Source organism: Pollachius pollachius (assembly GCF_949987615.1).
Source record: "Pollachius pollachius genome assembly, chromosome: 11".
In the NCBI taxonomy this organism is placed as follows: domain Eukaryota; kingdom Metazoa; phylum Chordata; class Actinopteri; order Gadiformes; family Gadidae; genus Pollachius; species Pollachius pollachius.
The window spans coordinates 9,578,733-9,595,684 of record NC_136944.1 but is presented as its reverse complement, the minus strand read 5'-3'; the positions used below and the strand labels follow the sequence as shown (position 1 = coordinate 9,595,684).

General features: G+C 44.4%; 1 protein-coding gene across 2 annotated transcripts; it reads right to left on the bottom strand.

The window, feature by feature from the left end:
• Positions 1-588: 588 nt before the first annotated feature.
• On the bottom strand, positions 589-15,670 carry kpnb1 (karyopherin (importin) beta 1). 2 transcript variants are annotated; one of them, XM_079746721.1, is made up of 22 exons: positions 15,347-15,670; positions 14,313-14,371; positions 12,945-13,127; positions 12,398-12,598; positions 12,098-12,250; positions 11,902-11,961; positions 11,382-11,477; positions 10,882-10,992; positions 10,564-10,665; positions 9,900-10,124; positions 9,231-9,422; positions 8,762-8,892; positions 8,369-8,516; positions 8,124-8,195; positions 7,794-7,938; positions 6,456-6,538; positions 5,853-5,960; positions 5,345-5,488; positions 4,889-4,994; positions 4,202-4,316; positions 3,540-3,701; positions 589-2,772 (listed from the first exon to the last, which is right to left on the bottom strand). In XM_079746721.1, coding segments are annotated over exons 1-22 (2,637 nt in total). In that variant the 5' UTR covers positions 15,387-15,670; the 3' UTR covers positions 589-2,771. The 2 variants fall into 2 exon arrangements, with proteins under 2 accessions (XP_079602847.1, XP_079602848.1); XM_079746722.1 differs by having other exon boundaries at positions 11,382-11,471.
• Positions 15,671-16,952: the final 1,282 nt, after the last annotated feature.

Genomic DNA, 16,952 nt, shown 5'->3' with positions numbered 1-16,952 from the left:
GCTTGATTCACAATTCACATTTTAGTTCCCATGTTCATTGTCTGAACCAAATGCAGTTTTGCAGATTGAAAGAGTTCAGTTAACTAATTCAAATCCAGCGTTCAAGGTAGGACTTTCGGTTTTGAATAATCCAACTTCAAATTGAGGCCATGTTCCCTTTAATTATGTAGGCGGGTAATATGTTTAGTTCAATGCCATTCCGAGGAGACTTTCTGCATGAACTTGTGAAAGTGAATTGGTCCCCAGCCGTGACAAAACAACCGCTTGCATGCTTTGATAAACCGGACAGTTACAATAAAGTATTTTGGACAGTCAGTACACCCTTTTTCGCATAGTATGCGTCAACCAATTATACCATTAAGAACCCCATTATGCAGGTTCTAAAATGCAACTTTCAAGAGTTGTCAAAAGCCTGTATATATGGCTTTCAATAATGATTACAAAATAGTTTCAAGATGATCAGTACAGAAATTTTACAGGTCAAATTTCCAAAATGAAGTCTCCTTTTTTTTTTTGCCCAGACTTCATAAGCGAGACGACTTGTTTACCTGTACGGACAAATAAACCAAATCACCAGAACTTCTTGGGGAATGTTTAATATCATTTTATTGTTTTATTTCTCATAGCAATGGAAAAATATAACCTTATACAAACGTCTTCAATTCTGTAATTTTTTTTTTTCTTCGAAACGAGGATATTGGTAAGTGCCCCTTTCCCAAAACAAGTGCAGCGAAAATAAAAAAAATAAAAAAAAATACACCAGCAGGGACTTGGACTATCTAAGCACAGGTCCTATTCTGGTCAACTGGTTGATCATTTGTGGATCAGGAACAGCAAGGATTTACAGCTGACTGAATATCTTCCCCAATGGAAGGTGCATATAATAATATCCCACCAGTCCACACAGCCAGCCCCAATAGGGCAATATTCACTAAACTAGTCCCACTAATTTGGCACTCTCCTCTGAAGCGCTATCTCAGGCATAAGTACACAAGGAGATAATTTCTAACTTTTTTTGGTAAAAGTTAGTCTTTAAGAGAAACCGCCGCACCCCTCCACCCACTACTTCACTTCATTACAAAAATCCTCACAAGTGCTTTTAGGCCCACCTGCTTAAGGCGCAGTGAGCTCTGACATCACACCGGCTCAGACTGCCAAAGCCGAAAGGGTTAAGAGAAGCAACCGAGAGTGCCAGTGAAAGCAAAACTAAACCAAAAGCCTCAGGGTGGAGGAAGGAGACCCACATGCAGGTGGGGGTGTTTATTCTTTTTTTAATATACAGTAGAAGCGAACGGAGCTAAAGTGGGAAGTCTGTGTCCATTAAGACGCCGGTACGACAGGACTCCAGCCTGCGATTCAGGGTAGAAAAGCAGCCAGACCAGCATTGATGCTCTTCAGGATCTCCTGCCTCCATAGGTTCGTATTGAGATTATATTTGTTTATTTATTATTTATTTAATTATGTTACTTGTGGAGGGGGAGGGCTTAGAAAATTAAGGAGCTAGCTCTCCTTGGCTCCTCGCCCAACCGTACGTCTACAGAACCCCATCCTCGTCTGCCACACAAACTGGGATTATGGTGGCCATTTGTTGTTTTTCTAACCCAAACTTGGTAGGTGGCAGCGATGGTGGTGCACGGAATGATGTGGCAGTTACAGTAGGGCAGGAACCTGCTTTCCAAGAGCGGAAAGAGGAGAGTCTAGAGGGACATTCCCTCTGTTAATCCCCACATCCTCCTATTTTACTCCTCGCAAGAGGAAAGAAAAGAAAACGAAATCTAGGCACCATGCTTCAACTCTGACCAAAGATTGAAGACGGCAGCTCGAGTCAGACCATCTTGGCTGGGGGGGGGGGGGGGGTCTTTTCATTTTAAGTCCACGACCACATTGGCTTTTTGAAGTGCAGAGAGAAAAATTATAATAAAATAAAATCAAGAAAAAATTAAATGTTAAGTATTCCACGCATCAGTCAAGAGAGCCACTTTAGTCTGAACAGATCGGATTAATCCTCCTCCCGTTTGAGTTACAGTAAGGTTCTTTTTTTGTTGTTGCTTCAATTCCAAAGAAATCCTTTCCCTTGTTAGCAGTTGGTCTCTTGTTTTTTCTCACAGGGAGGAAGAAAGGGTTTGGGCGACATGGAGTTGTAGCATTCATCTTCGTTGTCGTCATAGCAACGTTAAACAGACCACTAAAATGTTAGTTGGCGTCTCGGACGAGGGCTCATTCGTCTCAGCCGGACTACACAGCAGGGGGGGGGTCCAATGGAGGAGAATAGTTGTCGAAGAAGGGATGCTTGACAAGGCGTTGTGTGTGTGTGTGACCCCAGCGGGAAATTAATTTCTGGAGGGTCAGCTGGAAAGTAGTGGTGGAAGGAGGTCATGTTCAGAGTCCTTGTTCAGATATGGTACAGTCCACAGGCCGTCGAGGGGAGGGGGTTCAATAGTCAGGAAGGTGGTTATGGGTTGGGGTCCGAAGGTAGGTGTGGGGGTGGGTGGGTAGGGTCGCTGCCAGTCTGCAGGCGACCGCTGGAATTGTACTCAGAAGGTGTTGTGATATCAGTCATCTCTCGCGCACACGATCTGCGCTCGTGCGTTCTTTCTCTCTCTCTCTCTCTCTCTCGATCTCTCTCACACACACAGACACTCATCTAAGCGCACACTTAGCTTCTGCTTTGACCCGGTCACACGCGCGCAAAAGACAGAAGATGTAATTCCAGTGGGGCAATATTTCCTCATTGTTTACTGATGTTGATCTCTTTCCTGACAAGAATTGCATCTGAAGAGGAGGAAAAAAAAAAAAGTAATTAAATCAACTATCCAAAAATTAATATTTTTGAATTGTTCACGAAAGAGTACTGGTCTGTACAGTTTTATTAAGAACCTCAATTATTTGACCCAAGTATCTCCACAACACTGCCAGGTGAAGGGTGAGAAATATTCAGCCTCACACTAGAAGGATTTTCAGGGCGTACTAGAAACATTTGTGACCAAACACTCTGTATTGTCATACCTACCTTCTGGGATTGCAACAGGCTTTTGAAAAAAGCGCAAAGGATTGAGGTAAGAGGTGGCATGTCCACCTCTTAGCCGGCAAGATTCATTTGTGCAACCGAGCTGAATCAAAGCCACATAATATCCACGCCTTTCAATGTATTGGTAAACGTTTCAATACCCGACATGGTTTGCTGGTCTGGTCCCGGAAGTGCAGCCATGACACAACAAACCAATTACAAAAACTGCGATGGCAGCAAAGAGACCAGCCAACCATGTTTTAAGTCAGAGTTAACCAAAACATTGACACTCAAGAAAGGCAGGTTTTGTGGATTTCAACATTCAGTTCACCTTTGCTAAAAAAATAAAATAAAAAAAAAAGGTAGTGTTATATTCCTTAAAGTATTTTGAAAAAGGTACCAATCAAATAAATCATGCCTAATTGATTACAATGGGATGGCGCAGTAGGAAAATACAGAGTGTTGGGTCACAGAAGAATACCATCTTTCTGATTGGTTGGCCGTGTGTGCATTACTGAGCGTGTCCACTGACCAGGCCTGGCTCTTCAGCTTGCGGAGCTCCTTGGTGGCCCAGGTGGCCAGGGTCTTAGTTTTGGTGGTCTTGGAGCGCCGGCCCTCCGTCAGCAAGTCGTTTATGAGCGGACGCACCTCCACCAGCTTGGCCACATCCTTCCCGAACGTGGTGCAGAGGTCCCTGAAATAAAGGAGGGCAGAGATGTTGGAGAATGAGCAGCCGTTTCACCAAAACAATAGAAAAAAATGGCAGACTTGAATGTGGATTTGAAAGCGGATTCTTGTTACGTGGTTTGGCAGAATCCCTCCTATGACAATACGTTTTCCTCTAAACATCTGGGGAGGATGCTACAGCCGGTAACGAGGATACATAAATCCTCACTTAAATCTGCCTCCACTGCACAGAACAAAATGTTTTTGAATAACCACGTTGGCCAAATTAAAATCGCCAGGATACATTTTGCGGATGAAAGCAAAACTAAGGTTCTGACACATTTGGTGCATTTTTAGAGTGCGCTGAACGTCTGGCGTCAACATTAGCCTCCATCTGCCGTGCGGAAAAACATACAAATAAGGAACACCAGCAGAAAGAAGAACCGAAACCAAACGCTGCTTGGGTCCCATTGAAGTGTGAAGGGGACAGTGGGACAGGTTGGTTATACCAGCCCATGCTCGGCTTACCCTATGAGGCCAGCAGCGTTGGCCACCACTCCATCAGAGTGGTCCTCGTCCTCCGCTATGTGGTGGATGAAGGACAGGATAAACTCCACCCGCGGTTGCACTAGCATGACATCAGCTGGAGGAGAGAGTGACCATCACTTTAATATACATTCAATGTAGGTTCATTGACCATCACGACATTTAAAAGTATTTTTGTAGGTAGATTTGACATCACTTCCATGGCTGCTATAGCCAAACACCCCAACCACTAGACAATCCTATATGTATATTCACACACAGTCACAGCTGGCAAAATACAAATTACTAATTAAAAGTTGATGAGTTCAGAATAACAGCACATTCAACGGCCAGGATAAATTTGTGGGGTCCAGCAAAACCAGGAGGTTAGAGGGGCAGCACCGCCACCCAAACATCTCCTGGGTGAAATAGACCCCATCTTATTCTGTGACATCATAAAATCCACACTGCTAAACTTGGAGCAGGAGGAGGAACTGACGTCAGGGCAACACGTATGCAAGAGACCACAGCTAATAGAAGATCACAAGGATGAAGGAGAATCGTTTTTTAAAGAATATTATCTTACTAATAAATTGTGTCTTTGATATTGCATTCATGAAATGCTATAGCAGACATCATGAGCAATGTGATTGACATTTGTGCCCGTGTTTGTCAGCATGCTTCTCTTACGGTGAACATTTTCCTGGTCCCCCTTCAGGCCCTGTATGATGCCGGTGTAGGCTTCCAAACAGCCCTCCCTCAACTCGTTTAGATAATCCACCATATCGTAGTCTGTCTGCAAACACAAACCAACGCACTATTAATTACATGGCACAGATCAGCAGATGCAGCTTTCCATTGATTAACACAGAAAAGCCCACCTCCAATGAAATCTATCTATAATTTCATAAAAGTTCATATACCATTTCTTTGTATATAATTTATACAACATCACATCCAATCAAATCCATTAAACTCTATGCAGTAAGGAACAATTATAATCTTCATGCAACACCGTTAAAAAACTGTGTTGTCCCATTATGTCAATGACCTGCAGCAGCTGAATTTATCAAGATGCTTAAAAAAATTAAAATCATACAGATTAATCAATGTAAGCCTGTACACGACATGTTCCACAAGCTTTACCTTGTCCACCTGGGCCTGGGAAGCTTGTTGAAGAGTGTCCAGAACAATCTCCAGGTATTTCTTGAACTCTCCACCGATGGCGAGAGCGATGTCTCCAAACGCCGACAGGATCTGGGGCTTCACGGACCGGTGCACGTTCTCATTCTACACCGGCAAACACAAATAAAAACTAACTAGTTTGCATAACGATGGCACGCGTAGAGGCAAATGCAGTAAACATCCAGACAGAAAGTGCAAAGTAGTTTCAAGTGTGGGTAAGGAAGGCAATACATTTAGATTGTGTGATGAAACAAACAGCAATTAACATGACAGTACACACACACACGACATAACCATGTTCGGGGCAAACAACATTGTATTGTGCAACTATGTAATGCAAATATGCATACAATTTTGCAAGAATAGCAGTTTCAACATTGAGTCGGATGAAGACTTATTAGCGGGACAGTAGAAAGATGCAGTCCAAAGAGAGGACGGGGAGAGAAGGGTATGAAGGAGGGGGCCTCACCCCCAGGTTCTCCAGAAGGAGCTGCATGATCTCGTCACAGAAAGGCAGGATGTTGGTCATCAGAGCTCTGCACAGGTCACACACCAGGCCCACAGCTGCAAGGCACACCTGCCGCAGAACAACACTGCATGCTTGAGTCAGGGTGTGTCACTCAACAACCAGGGGGACGGCCGACATTGAGACTAATAAGAGAACCTTTCGCCTGAACTGACAAAGAACCATCTTTAAAAACGTTTACATTGTGATATTCAAGAAATTCCCATCTAGTAAATTTCAAATATTTAATCATTAATCCTTTGGCTAGTCAGAAGATTAACAATGTAGTTTACATTGGTGGTGGGTGGGAAACTAAATGCACAGGAAAACAATCAATCATATTAATTGATGAAGGAAAGGGGGGGGAGGGGATTCATTTGTGGGGTCCAGCAAAACCAGGAGGTTACAGGGGCAGCACCGCCACCCCTAAATATCTCCCGGGTGAATTGGACACCAGTTTATTCTGTGACATCATAAAATCCACACTGCTGAACTGAGAGCAGGAAGAGGAACTGACGTCAGGGCAAACAAAGCATACAAGAACAGAGCTCAACTTCCATGTCGTACCTGATATTCAGCGTAGTTCTTTAGTCCAATTCCCAAGAAAGGCTTGAAGGCATCCATATATTTCTGGAAGTCGCTGCCGAGAACTGACAGAAAATATGAATAATATTAGCACATTTCAATCTTTAAAAAGAAAACAAGAAATAATAAGATAACCATTGGTATGCCATGCATAAAACCTAAACAATGCATGAATTAAATCCATCCACAACGTTTTCCGGTCCGTCATACAAAGTATTACGTGATTTTAGGGTGCCGTCAAGTCCACTCTTGTGTGTAGCCAACCAAACGCTGGGCAATCAGTATGATTCATGGATGTAACGCACACCCACAGACCATACTGGAGGGCTTTCTCAAATTTGGTATCAATTTGGAAGCAACAATCCACAAATGAGTTTCAGTGTTATACAGTAAAGTTAAAGAGCACTGATCATGCTTTTTCGACTTTTATGACCTATAAACGTTGTTATAATGATTTATAGTCATGTTTAACCATACTAAAGGGTCAAATAACGACGTACGTGCATTTAGACGTGTTCCCTGCAGACCATCTCGGGTGGCAGAGCGCTAAACACTAGGGACGCCGGTCGCCATTCACATTCAAATTTTGAGGGATTTATCTACGTAGAACAATCTGGATTTTCCGTGTATGGTAATGCTGCAACATGCTCTTCCGGAAGGTAACCAATCACAACGGAGTGGGGTTGGCAGGAGGGGGGCGAGGGGGCGGAGAAGGACGAAGCCGCGTGTTGACAGAGAATAATGAAAGCGCCCAGATGAGAGGAAGAGTTTCCCGAAAAACAACAGTTTTTTGTGCTGTGACGCGGGTCAGGTTGCTCTATAGGAGTCATTAATAAGAAATTTAGACCAGAAAAGTAGTATAATAAGAGATCTTTAAAAAGGGATGTGGTGCCAAAAGTGTATGAATGATGCATCAGAGAAGGACATGGGTGTGCTAAGAGTAAGGGTTGCCAAACACGACTAGAATTTTATGGCTTGTCGTTGGAGACTAAACAAGCAGTATACATTTGTGGGGTCCAGCAAAACCAGGAGGTTGCAGGGGCAGCACCGCCACCCCCAAATATCTCCCGGGTGAATTGGACACCAGTTTATTCTGTGACATCATAAAATCCACACTGCTGAACTGAGAGCAGGAAGAGGAACTGACGTCAGGGCAATAGACACTGTGAAGACCACAATGTTAGCCATGTCATTTATGACTAGGAGAAGCTTTCGCCTTTTGCTCGGGTATGGAAACCTAACCCTAGTATCAGTCTTGCTGGGAGTTGGAAACCACACCATCCTCAAAAACCAGCGATGGACCAGGAAGTGTGTGCTTACCTTCTACCAGAGTAGAGACGGCCATCAGCGCGTCCTCCTGAACGCCCCCGGAGCCCGCGGTGCTCTGGAACATGCGGAGCAGTGAGGCCATCACCACGTCAGAGATCTGCAGGGCGTCCTGGTGCTGCACCTTACGGAGCACGTTCTGCAAGAGGCACACGCGGGTCAACATGTCGCTCGCTCCTCAACCACCCACGGGTCCTGCTTCTGTTTCGTCTTGAGCATCAGCCCGTAAGACCAAAGGCTACAAGGAGTATTTCTTGGATGGGCCGTATGCAGTCATAAAAAAAAAAAAAAAAAAAGAATTGTGTGGTGGTATGGCTCACAAACCTGTAGAGTGGCGCACAGCAGAGACTGCAGGTCGTTGTACTGGATTCGGTCAGAGGTGCTCTGGATGTGAGACTGAGACAAAAATATAGGTCAAGGACATGCATACAAACGTGCTACCATATTCATCTCATTGTTTAGCGCACTGCTTTTTCACGTGAAAACATATTTTAACACCAAACACTACATTATACAGTGGGGTCTCAAAATTTGGTGTGAACTTTCCCAAGAGCGGGCCGTGAGCTCACCTCCATCTGGAGGACCTGCTGCAGGCGCTCCATGATGACCAGCGTGGTCTTCTGCACGGCGGGATAGCAGTCTTTGGCGCTGTTCTTCACTATCTCCATCAGCGCCTCGTAGGCCGCTGAGCGCAGGTTGTTCTGGTGGCCGTCGGGTCTGGAGGAGACAGGAGGGCACTCGCATTCAAAAAATATATATAGTGAAATGCCTGGGACTTTCGCCTTTCCACCCTCCACACTTTGGCCTTTCAACAAAAGGAGTGAGGCTTCTTACTTTGGTACCGTTCATTTGTCATCTTCAGAAGCATTAGTGAGCATAAATGCTGCCAAGCAGTGTTCAAACGCATGCTTAAGGAAGTGGCTGGTGCTGGTGGGGCGCGAGGCTTGTGTGCATGGGTCTACCTGTCTGTGGTTTCAAGGAGTTTCTGGACGATGATTTCAAAGGAGGAGGAGAGGCAGTAGGTGCTGGGCTCTTCCTGGTCCTCGGCTGCGTCTGTGGCCTCATAAGCGGCCTCAGCCAGACTGGAGAAGGCCTGGGACCGAGAGGAGGGAAGAAGATGCTCTTTACATTTTTTGGGACTCAAGGTTTGGTAAACTGTCCCATTTAGATTTGGTAGACAGTCCATGTAGCTGTGAGCTAGCCGTCCGTTAACATCTCATCAGTGACCATCAAGTGATTTGGACCTCGATTGCAATGTATACACGTCTTTTGGTTACCCAATAGCCTTCCTTTCAGGTTTTTAAGCATGCCTAAGAACCAAGAGTTGTAATTCTCTAAAATCCTAGGCACATGCTATGTTACCTGCTGAAAGGAATCTACACCTATGCACTTATCGAGCCAAACATCCATCCCTCCCATGCTCCAACTCACCCAGCAGACGTTGGAGGCCACCCTCGGCTCTGCCCCTAGGCCCTCAATCAGACACTGCAGCAGCGGGGACAGGTACACGTCGTTGATGGCCGCCTCGGGCAGCAGCTCACAGATCCTGCCCACGGTCCAGGCGGTGGTGTCCCTCACCACCACGCTGGGGTCCTTCATCAGGTCTATGAGGGTGGGCATGGCCTGGGGAACAGGGGTTATATGGAAAGGGATTGGGTTAGCCCTAGGCACAAGCAACCCTCAAGTAGCAGTGGAGGAGTCACATTTCTTGGTTGGCGACCCGAACAAAACAATTGACATGGTCACCACGGTGTGATGGTTGAAATTGGCATGGCATAAGGATAACTGAATAATGAAAGTGGTTTAAACCCTGGCGACTACATATGGGCATCCCTGACCAAGTAGCCCAACCCCTACATGCCCCTTTACGAAATGTACAATTCACTGAGCTAAAACACTACACCGAGAGAATCAATAGCAAAGTAACAGAAAATGCAACATGGGATTGCATTACTTCCCTCGCTTCGTAACGCACCCGTGTTTAATTTGCACGTGAAATTCCCTAAAACATGAGTGAGCGTCTGTCCCAACACGGATGTCTGAATTGGGCTCAACGGTGTCCAATCAACCAAACGACGAGGTGCAAGAGGGAGCAGCTACCTGGTGGACGAGGGGCTTGAGCTGGTTGAGCTCGGGGCCCTCCAGAATGGAGCCGAAAGCCATGACGGAGGCATCCCGGTAGCGCCAGTCGGGGTTCTTGATGTGCTCCTTGATGAAGGGCAGGACGTGGGGCACGACGTCGTCCTCGCAGCAGGTGGCCAGCAGCATCAGACACACGCCGGCCGCCTTGCACGGGTTCCAGTCGTCGTCATCGTCGTTCTCATCCTACGAGGGGGGGGGGAAGGCAGAGTTACGATATCGTGAACTGTTACAGGGGCTGGGGGTGTCGACTGGCAAAGGGGTTTAATTCATTTGTAGGGTCCAGCAAAACCAGGAGGGTACAGTAGAAGCGTTGCCGCCCAAACATCTCCTGGGTGAAATAGACCCCGGTTCATTCTGTGACATCATAAAATCCACACTGCTGAACTGAGAGCAGGAGGAGGAACTGACGTCAGGACATACTAAGCATACAAGAATACAAGTTTATATCTCAACGACAGACGAAGAGGGTGCGATACAGAAGAATTGAATGGAGGACGATCTTTATTTTCATTTTAAAATCTATGGATCCACAAAAATACAACCAATTGTCTTTGTAAGTCTACAAAGACAATTGCATTTCAATATTTAGAGTGAAACCAGAGGAAGGAGCCTTGACGCTCACCTGTTTGGTGAGGGTCTGGGTAAGGATGGGAACCAGGTACTGCAAGGCCCCTTTGGCGTAGAATTTACTAGTATGCTCAGGGGGGCGACCCTGCTCTGAAGCCTGCGAGTCGAAAAGGACAAAAGGAATGCGCTGTTAGCACAAACAGGATACCCAATAACTGGTTACTTAAACAAACCATCAACTTCCAGGTGAAAAGTGCCTGGAAAAACGTTTATATTTAATAAGACAGCCCGGATGTTTGACGAAATCCACCCATTGAGATGCAAAACAAACAAAAACAATTGTCCAAAAAACGAATGAATGGCCCCAACATACCTCAGAGGCTTCAATGGCCAGATCCATCTCCTCATCACAGACGTTGGACCAGAACTCGATCCCCTGCAGGGCCACCTCGTCTATGTCACTCTTCATGGCCTCTATGGTGATCTGCACAAGGATTTGGTGTGGACAGGAAGGACATGGATGAGTCAAACAGGGAGGAAAATTGCAACAATGTCTGGTCAGGACTTGGCTGGAAAACCATTCCCAACGGTTATATTGTGGTGGCAATTAGAAGACCTGTAATCTATTAACCACATATAGACATGCTTTATGAAACTTGATAGCAGGCAATGTGAGTCATAATAAGGTCAATGAAATGGCAGCCAATCTCCTCAATGCTTCTTATAGAACTGACAACATTGCAGAATGTTTGTGATGCCACACCGGCTAAATGTTTTCCTCACATTTATGAGGAGATGTTGAAAGTAAGACTGCAGGGACAACCGGTGGAACCCCATACCCCAGCTCAGATTAATCCAAGACGTTTAGCTTACCGCGAAAAGTGCCGGGCCCATGTAGGTCTCCATGTACTGGTAATACAGCGACATGATCTTCACCAGGTTCTGTAGTGCCGCTACCCTTACCTGGACCAAAAGAGTCAGTACACATTAAAATCTTTAAATCAACAAATGCAAACTATTCTTGCACTTACCTAGACCAGAAACTTCTCCACTAAAAACTACTATAACAAAGTTTAATATAACATAACTTTGGAATATAATTTGAGGTTAATACTTTTAATTTAATTCAGGTGCAACAGCAGCAAAAACTGAAAATCCAACAATAAAAATACTACAGAATACTCACCATCTATAAAAATAAAAATAAATCTAGAATATAAAACTAATAGATAGAAAAGACCATGGTGAATAATACAACAAAATCTATAGAAACACTGACGATGAAAAGCACCTGAATTTAAAACGGGACTGTACCACACACACACACGACTGTAACCAAACCAAAAAAGAAGTTAAAGGTCATCATTGGTCAACTCCACTAGCTGCTACTCACTCTGGTGTCAGGGCACTGCGTAGCCTCACACACAACCTGCATGATGAAGTGACGCTCCGTCTGCAATACAAAGACCAAGTAGCATTTTATTAATGGCAGCTATAACCAAAAGAAAATGGGTCATGTGTAGAACATTGGCCATGATCTTTGCCATGTAAAATGAAACACTTCAGAAAGGGTGCTTGCATCCACACACCTCCTTATCAAAGTTGGCTTTAGTGAACTCCAGTGAGTTGAGCAGGGCATTGGTTGCTGCCAATTTGACGTTGTTGCTAGGCTCCTCCTTCCTCATGCCCTGGATGATGGCGGTCAGGATCTGATTGGCGTTGTCCTGCAGCTGCTCTGGCTCCTGGAAGCACAAGAGCAGGGTTCAGAGCAGAGCCAAGACCACAGTTAAGAGCTGGGACTTTCAATAGCAGGATGTCTTAACGATGTCCATTTTTCATACATCCCGAGATGAAAGATGACAGAAAGTCGGTGACTGGACCACACTCACAATGTCCTGACAGATATATCCGATGGCTTCCAGAGTGGACTCCTTCATGTGCTCAGTGCTCGAGGGGTCCGTAACATTGGCCACCAGCTGTGGGATGAGCTCTGGCCACTGGTTCATGGGGATCTCTGCACACGCAATCCCGGCCACGCACTGCGATGCCGAGCTCGGGCGATACGTCTCTGTGCCAAGTGTTTGGAGAACCTGCGTGGTTACATACAAAACTTGGTCATTGAAAATTGAGCGAACAGATTTCTGGTCCAAAATCCGAGACGAGTGGATGCCTCTGAGGTATGCTAGGCCAGATTCAATTTGAGGATATAAATGAGGCCTGCTTACAAGATGCACAATTATATGTAGTTGGTTAACTTACAGCAATACATTTTTGAACCACTCTTTATCCAGAAGTGCAACAAAAAAATGGGAATACTAGCTCTGCATCAGCTTCAGATTATCGCATACATAAAAGCAAATGTAGAGTACAAGTGTGGTATATAATGTGTACGGTATGAGACTTCCTCAGGTTCACAAGATGTGCCTGTATCCTTACAAAAGTCTTGATCTCTCGTCTGGCGTTGGCGTCGATGGCGAGCCATCTCTGCTGGTACTGCGTCTTGACATCCGGGTCCTTGGATGTCAGAGAGTTCTTCACCTGCAGACCAGCTGCCACTCGGGCCACCTGCGTGTTCCCTGGGTTGGCCAACACCTTGGACAACTCCACCAGGAATGTGGGCTAGTGGGGGAGATAGGAAGAATTTTTTGTTATGAATCATGAGGATTGGGACAAGTGTGGTGTAAAAGTCTGCCCGGGAGGTAGTGATAACGATAAAGGGTAAGAGATGGTTCTTGTAAAAGCAGTATTCTTGTCCATGTGAAAATAAAACTGTCAAGATAGAAACTATACAATATTGCAACAACAGTCAATTCAAGCTTCGTACAAAAAAAAAAGAAGGTTATTATCCTTCACAAAAAACGCATTCAAAAAGGACCACAATATATATTGTTTTTGCGTATAAGACTTTAATTTGTGGCCTTTTGCCTTCATATGTGGGTATGTTCCTAGGCAGTAGCAGTTGTAATTGTAACGGTTGTTATGGAAGAGCAAGATGAACAAAAATACAATGTAAGCAGTTTTCCCAAAGCACTTTGGTTTCTGAAGCCTGGTAATGGTGTTCATAATATGAGATCCAATTTCACAGGCCATGTGTGTTTCTAGTAGGATACAAGGATATAAATGTGTAGATCGGGATTTCACTTCTTTTTACATTTGTGTATAATTACTTTTGATGCAACCCTCAGTACAGCATCAAAATTATCACTTGGACTATATATATATATATATATATATATATATATATATATATATATATATATATATATATATATATATATATATATATACACACACACACATATACACATATACACACATACACATATACACACATACACATATACACACATACACATATGGGTGACCCAAATGGAAATAAGGCTTTCCCTGGAATGATTAATGTTCTCCTTGCCCTCAAAATGAACCAGGAAAATATCAGTGAATGCTTCCAGACACTTGTATTAGCTAAATATTGTATGCACTATAGTTTTTCATGACGGGATGTTGATGTAGAGCAATTTCATGCAATACGACATCGGTTAGAGCATTATCGGCAACGCTGCTGCTATCAAACCCTGCAGTGAATGACACCCAGCAGCCATAGCGTGTAGGTGGTGTGTGAGAAAGGGAGGGCCCGGCATAGAGAAAAAGCCGGCTTTCTATTGCAAGTTAGCAACTCGACCCTTTCGGTAAACCCACGCTTGCATTGTTGAGCGACGGGCCAGATATTAAGAATGGTTTGGATTGCTAGCCTACTTCCAATTCGTATTGTATCACAACCGGCACAAGTAGCGCGAGACTCACCAGGTGCTCGATAGCCGCCTGCTCCAGAAACTTCTGTGCCGCCTCCAGTTCATTTCGATCTGAGGGAGGGGAGAATCGGTGTTGTTCAATATGCCATAAGATAGCTATTCAGCTCATTCATAGTGCAAAGATGTGAATTGAACCACAAGCATATGCCAAAACGTGAAAGTTGATGTTGCAGTATATTTCAGATAGCTGTCTATATAGGGAGCAAGAGAGTCGTTCGGAATGGTAGTTCAACGTAGTGAAGAAAAGAGAATACACCGACGTATGGCTAGCAAAGGCAACCAAGTTTAGCTTCACTATTACTAGCCAAGTTAATTCACGGTTTTGCACATCGGATGCAGTTCCTACACGCTTGTTAGCATTAAGACAGTTTAGCGTTAGCCCATCAAAGCATTGCAATGCAATCTTTTAAAGTAACGTTATCACAACAGACACAACATCGAAGTCCAACATCAGTACTTTGATTGACATTGTGGTCAAGAGTTTTGCATTTCCTGATCAAAATAAGGTTGTTAGACCTCAATATAATATGTTACAAAGTTAGCCGACAGTGGTGTGCAAGGATGGGCCGACTGATTTGCGCTACATTAGCTTGCTAGCTAGTTAGCGCACAGAAAGCATGGCTACATGGCTAAGAGCATGGGCAGGGTCGGCAGTGGACAGGGCTGCCAAGACACTGTTCAGAATATCAACGCATCATGCAATTAATGTGACAACAGCATTTGTCTGTACTTTGCAAACGGGTAACTCAGAACTCGCAAATCTACTTCTAGCATTACAAGATGATCAGTTGGGGTGGAAGGCTAAAGCCAGAAGCCGGATCCACGGTGAGCAGGCCAGACGGAGCTAGCTTACTGTAGCCACCCGCCTAATCGGTTAGCAAGGCATTTCCCTCCTCCCTCATACGACAACTTTCACCAGTCATCAAGCACCGACAAACACAACATAAACCAAGTTCTAATTGCCTTGAACCAGCGACATTAGCAACGTTTATATTACGAAGAGAAGATTTGAGGTTGTGTATTTACCTGGAGAGACGGTTTTCTCGAGAATAGTGATGAGCTCCATTCTGTGCCCCGGCTGCCACTCTCTTTCCAGAAGTAGTTACTAGCTAGCTAGTTCGCTTGCCGCGCACAACTTAACCCGGGTGATAATAACTCCTCGGCGTACACCGATGTTCAACAGAGCGTTGATAAAGTCAACAGAAGCCGGTGATCAACGTATACACTCCCAACACCTTCTTGGTTGTTGATTAGCTCTTAATGTGTACAATTTTTTGTTGAGGTACGGGGCAAATAACGTATTTTAGCAGCAATGCTGCTTGCTCGCATCCTGTGTTATAGGGAGGGAAAGGGCCGTGCAGGTCTCCGGCGGAAGGATATCACGCGCCACTGCTGTAGCGAAAACTCTCCTCCCCTCGCTCTCTCTCCCGCGCTACTGCTGGGCTGAGAGGATCTCGAATTTGCGTTACCCCGGTCTACCGCAACGTAATTTCCGGTCTTTTACTTCCTATGAGGTCTATAAGCCAGTCTACGGTCCCCGAAACGAGAAGAATAAGAAAATGAAAGAATATCAACAAAAACAAGAAGGACTAAGAGACTAAATATGTATTTTCTTTTTGAAATTTTTGATAAAGCAAGATCCGTAACTGGTTACAGTAACTGATATATCCAGCTTTCTCGCCGCTAAAGTAATGCAACTGAAAGTCCCTCCCTCTCTCTCGCCAATAGCACTCATTTTAAGCACTCCGTTCCATGCGTTCCGTCGCGTGATGAGAAGTGAGAAGGCTGGGAGAACGATATTTCTACATGTCAAGCACGCATGGTGATAGTTTATTGGAATAGGGCCTCATATACAACTTCATTCGCCCAAAAAAAACAACATCGACATTCGGACTTATCGGGGACAGACTCTCATTGGACTTTTTTTTTTTGAAATTTCTTTTTGATACTTTACGGCTTTTGAATTTCTTTTCCAGTTTTTTCTAGTATTGTGAGCAAATATGGATCAGAATGTTGGCGACAATGCTTTCTCAACAAAATTATTTCAAATCGCTGTCAAATGAGATACCCTAATGAGGAATTAACCTTAAAAAAATCTGCCAAATATTTGCTCTCACGGTGGTAGATTTAGGCTAATAAATCCATAAACGGAGCTTAAACTATTACTTTATAAATGGTCCGGCGAGCAATTCAGAGAATAAATTAACAATGCGATTAATATGGTGAGATAATTTACATTTTTTAAAAGAGAGCCCATTTGAAAACACCTCGCTAGTATAAAATAATCTTACTGTAACCTACGTCTCTCATTTGCGCCGAAAACCGCAATATTTGCGAAAGGTGTCAATGTTAATTGCCACCTTATAGGCTATTTCCTGTCCTGTCTGTCGCATTATACTTACATACTTAATTTCTTCCGTCTAACTTTCCTTCACTGCATATTCTCTCTGACTCAAACATTTAAGAGTGGCGTACAGCTCAAAGTGAGGCACACCCAGACAACGGGATGTTTGATAAAGGAGCTCTCGTTGCCATGAGTGGTAGGCTACTGCATTTCCCCCTCCAGTGTATAGGCCTACTACTTCTGTGCATTATTTGTACTAATGTTCACAATTGCTCCATTTCTTCAAAT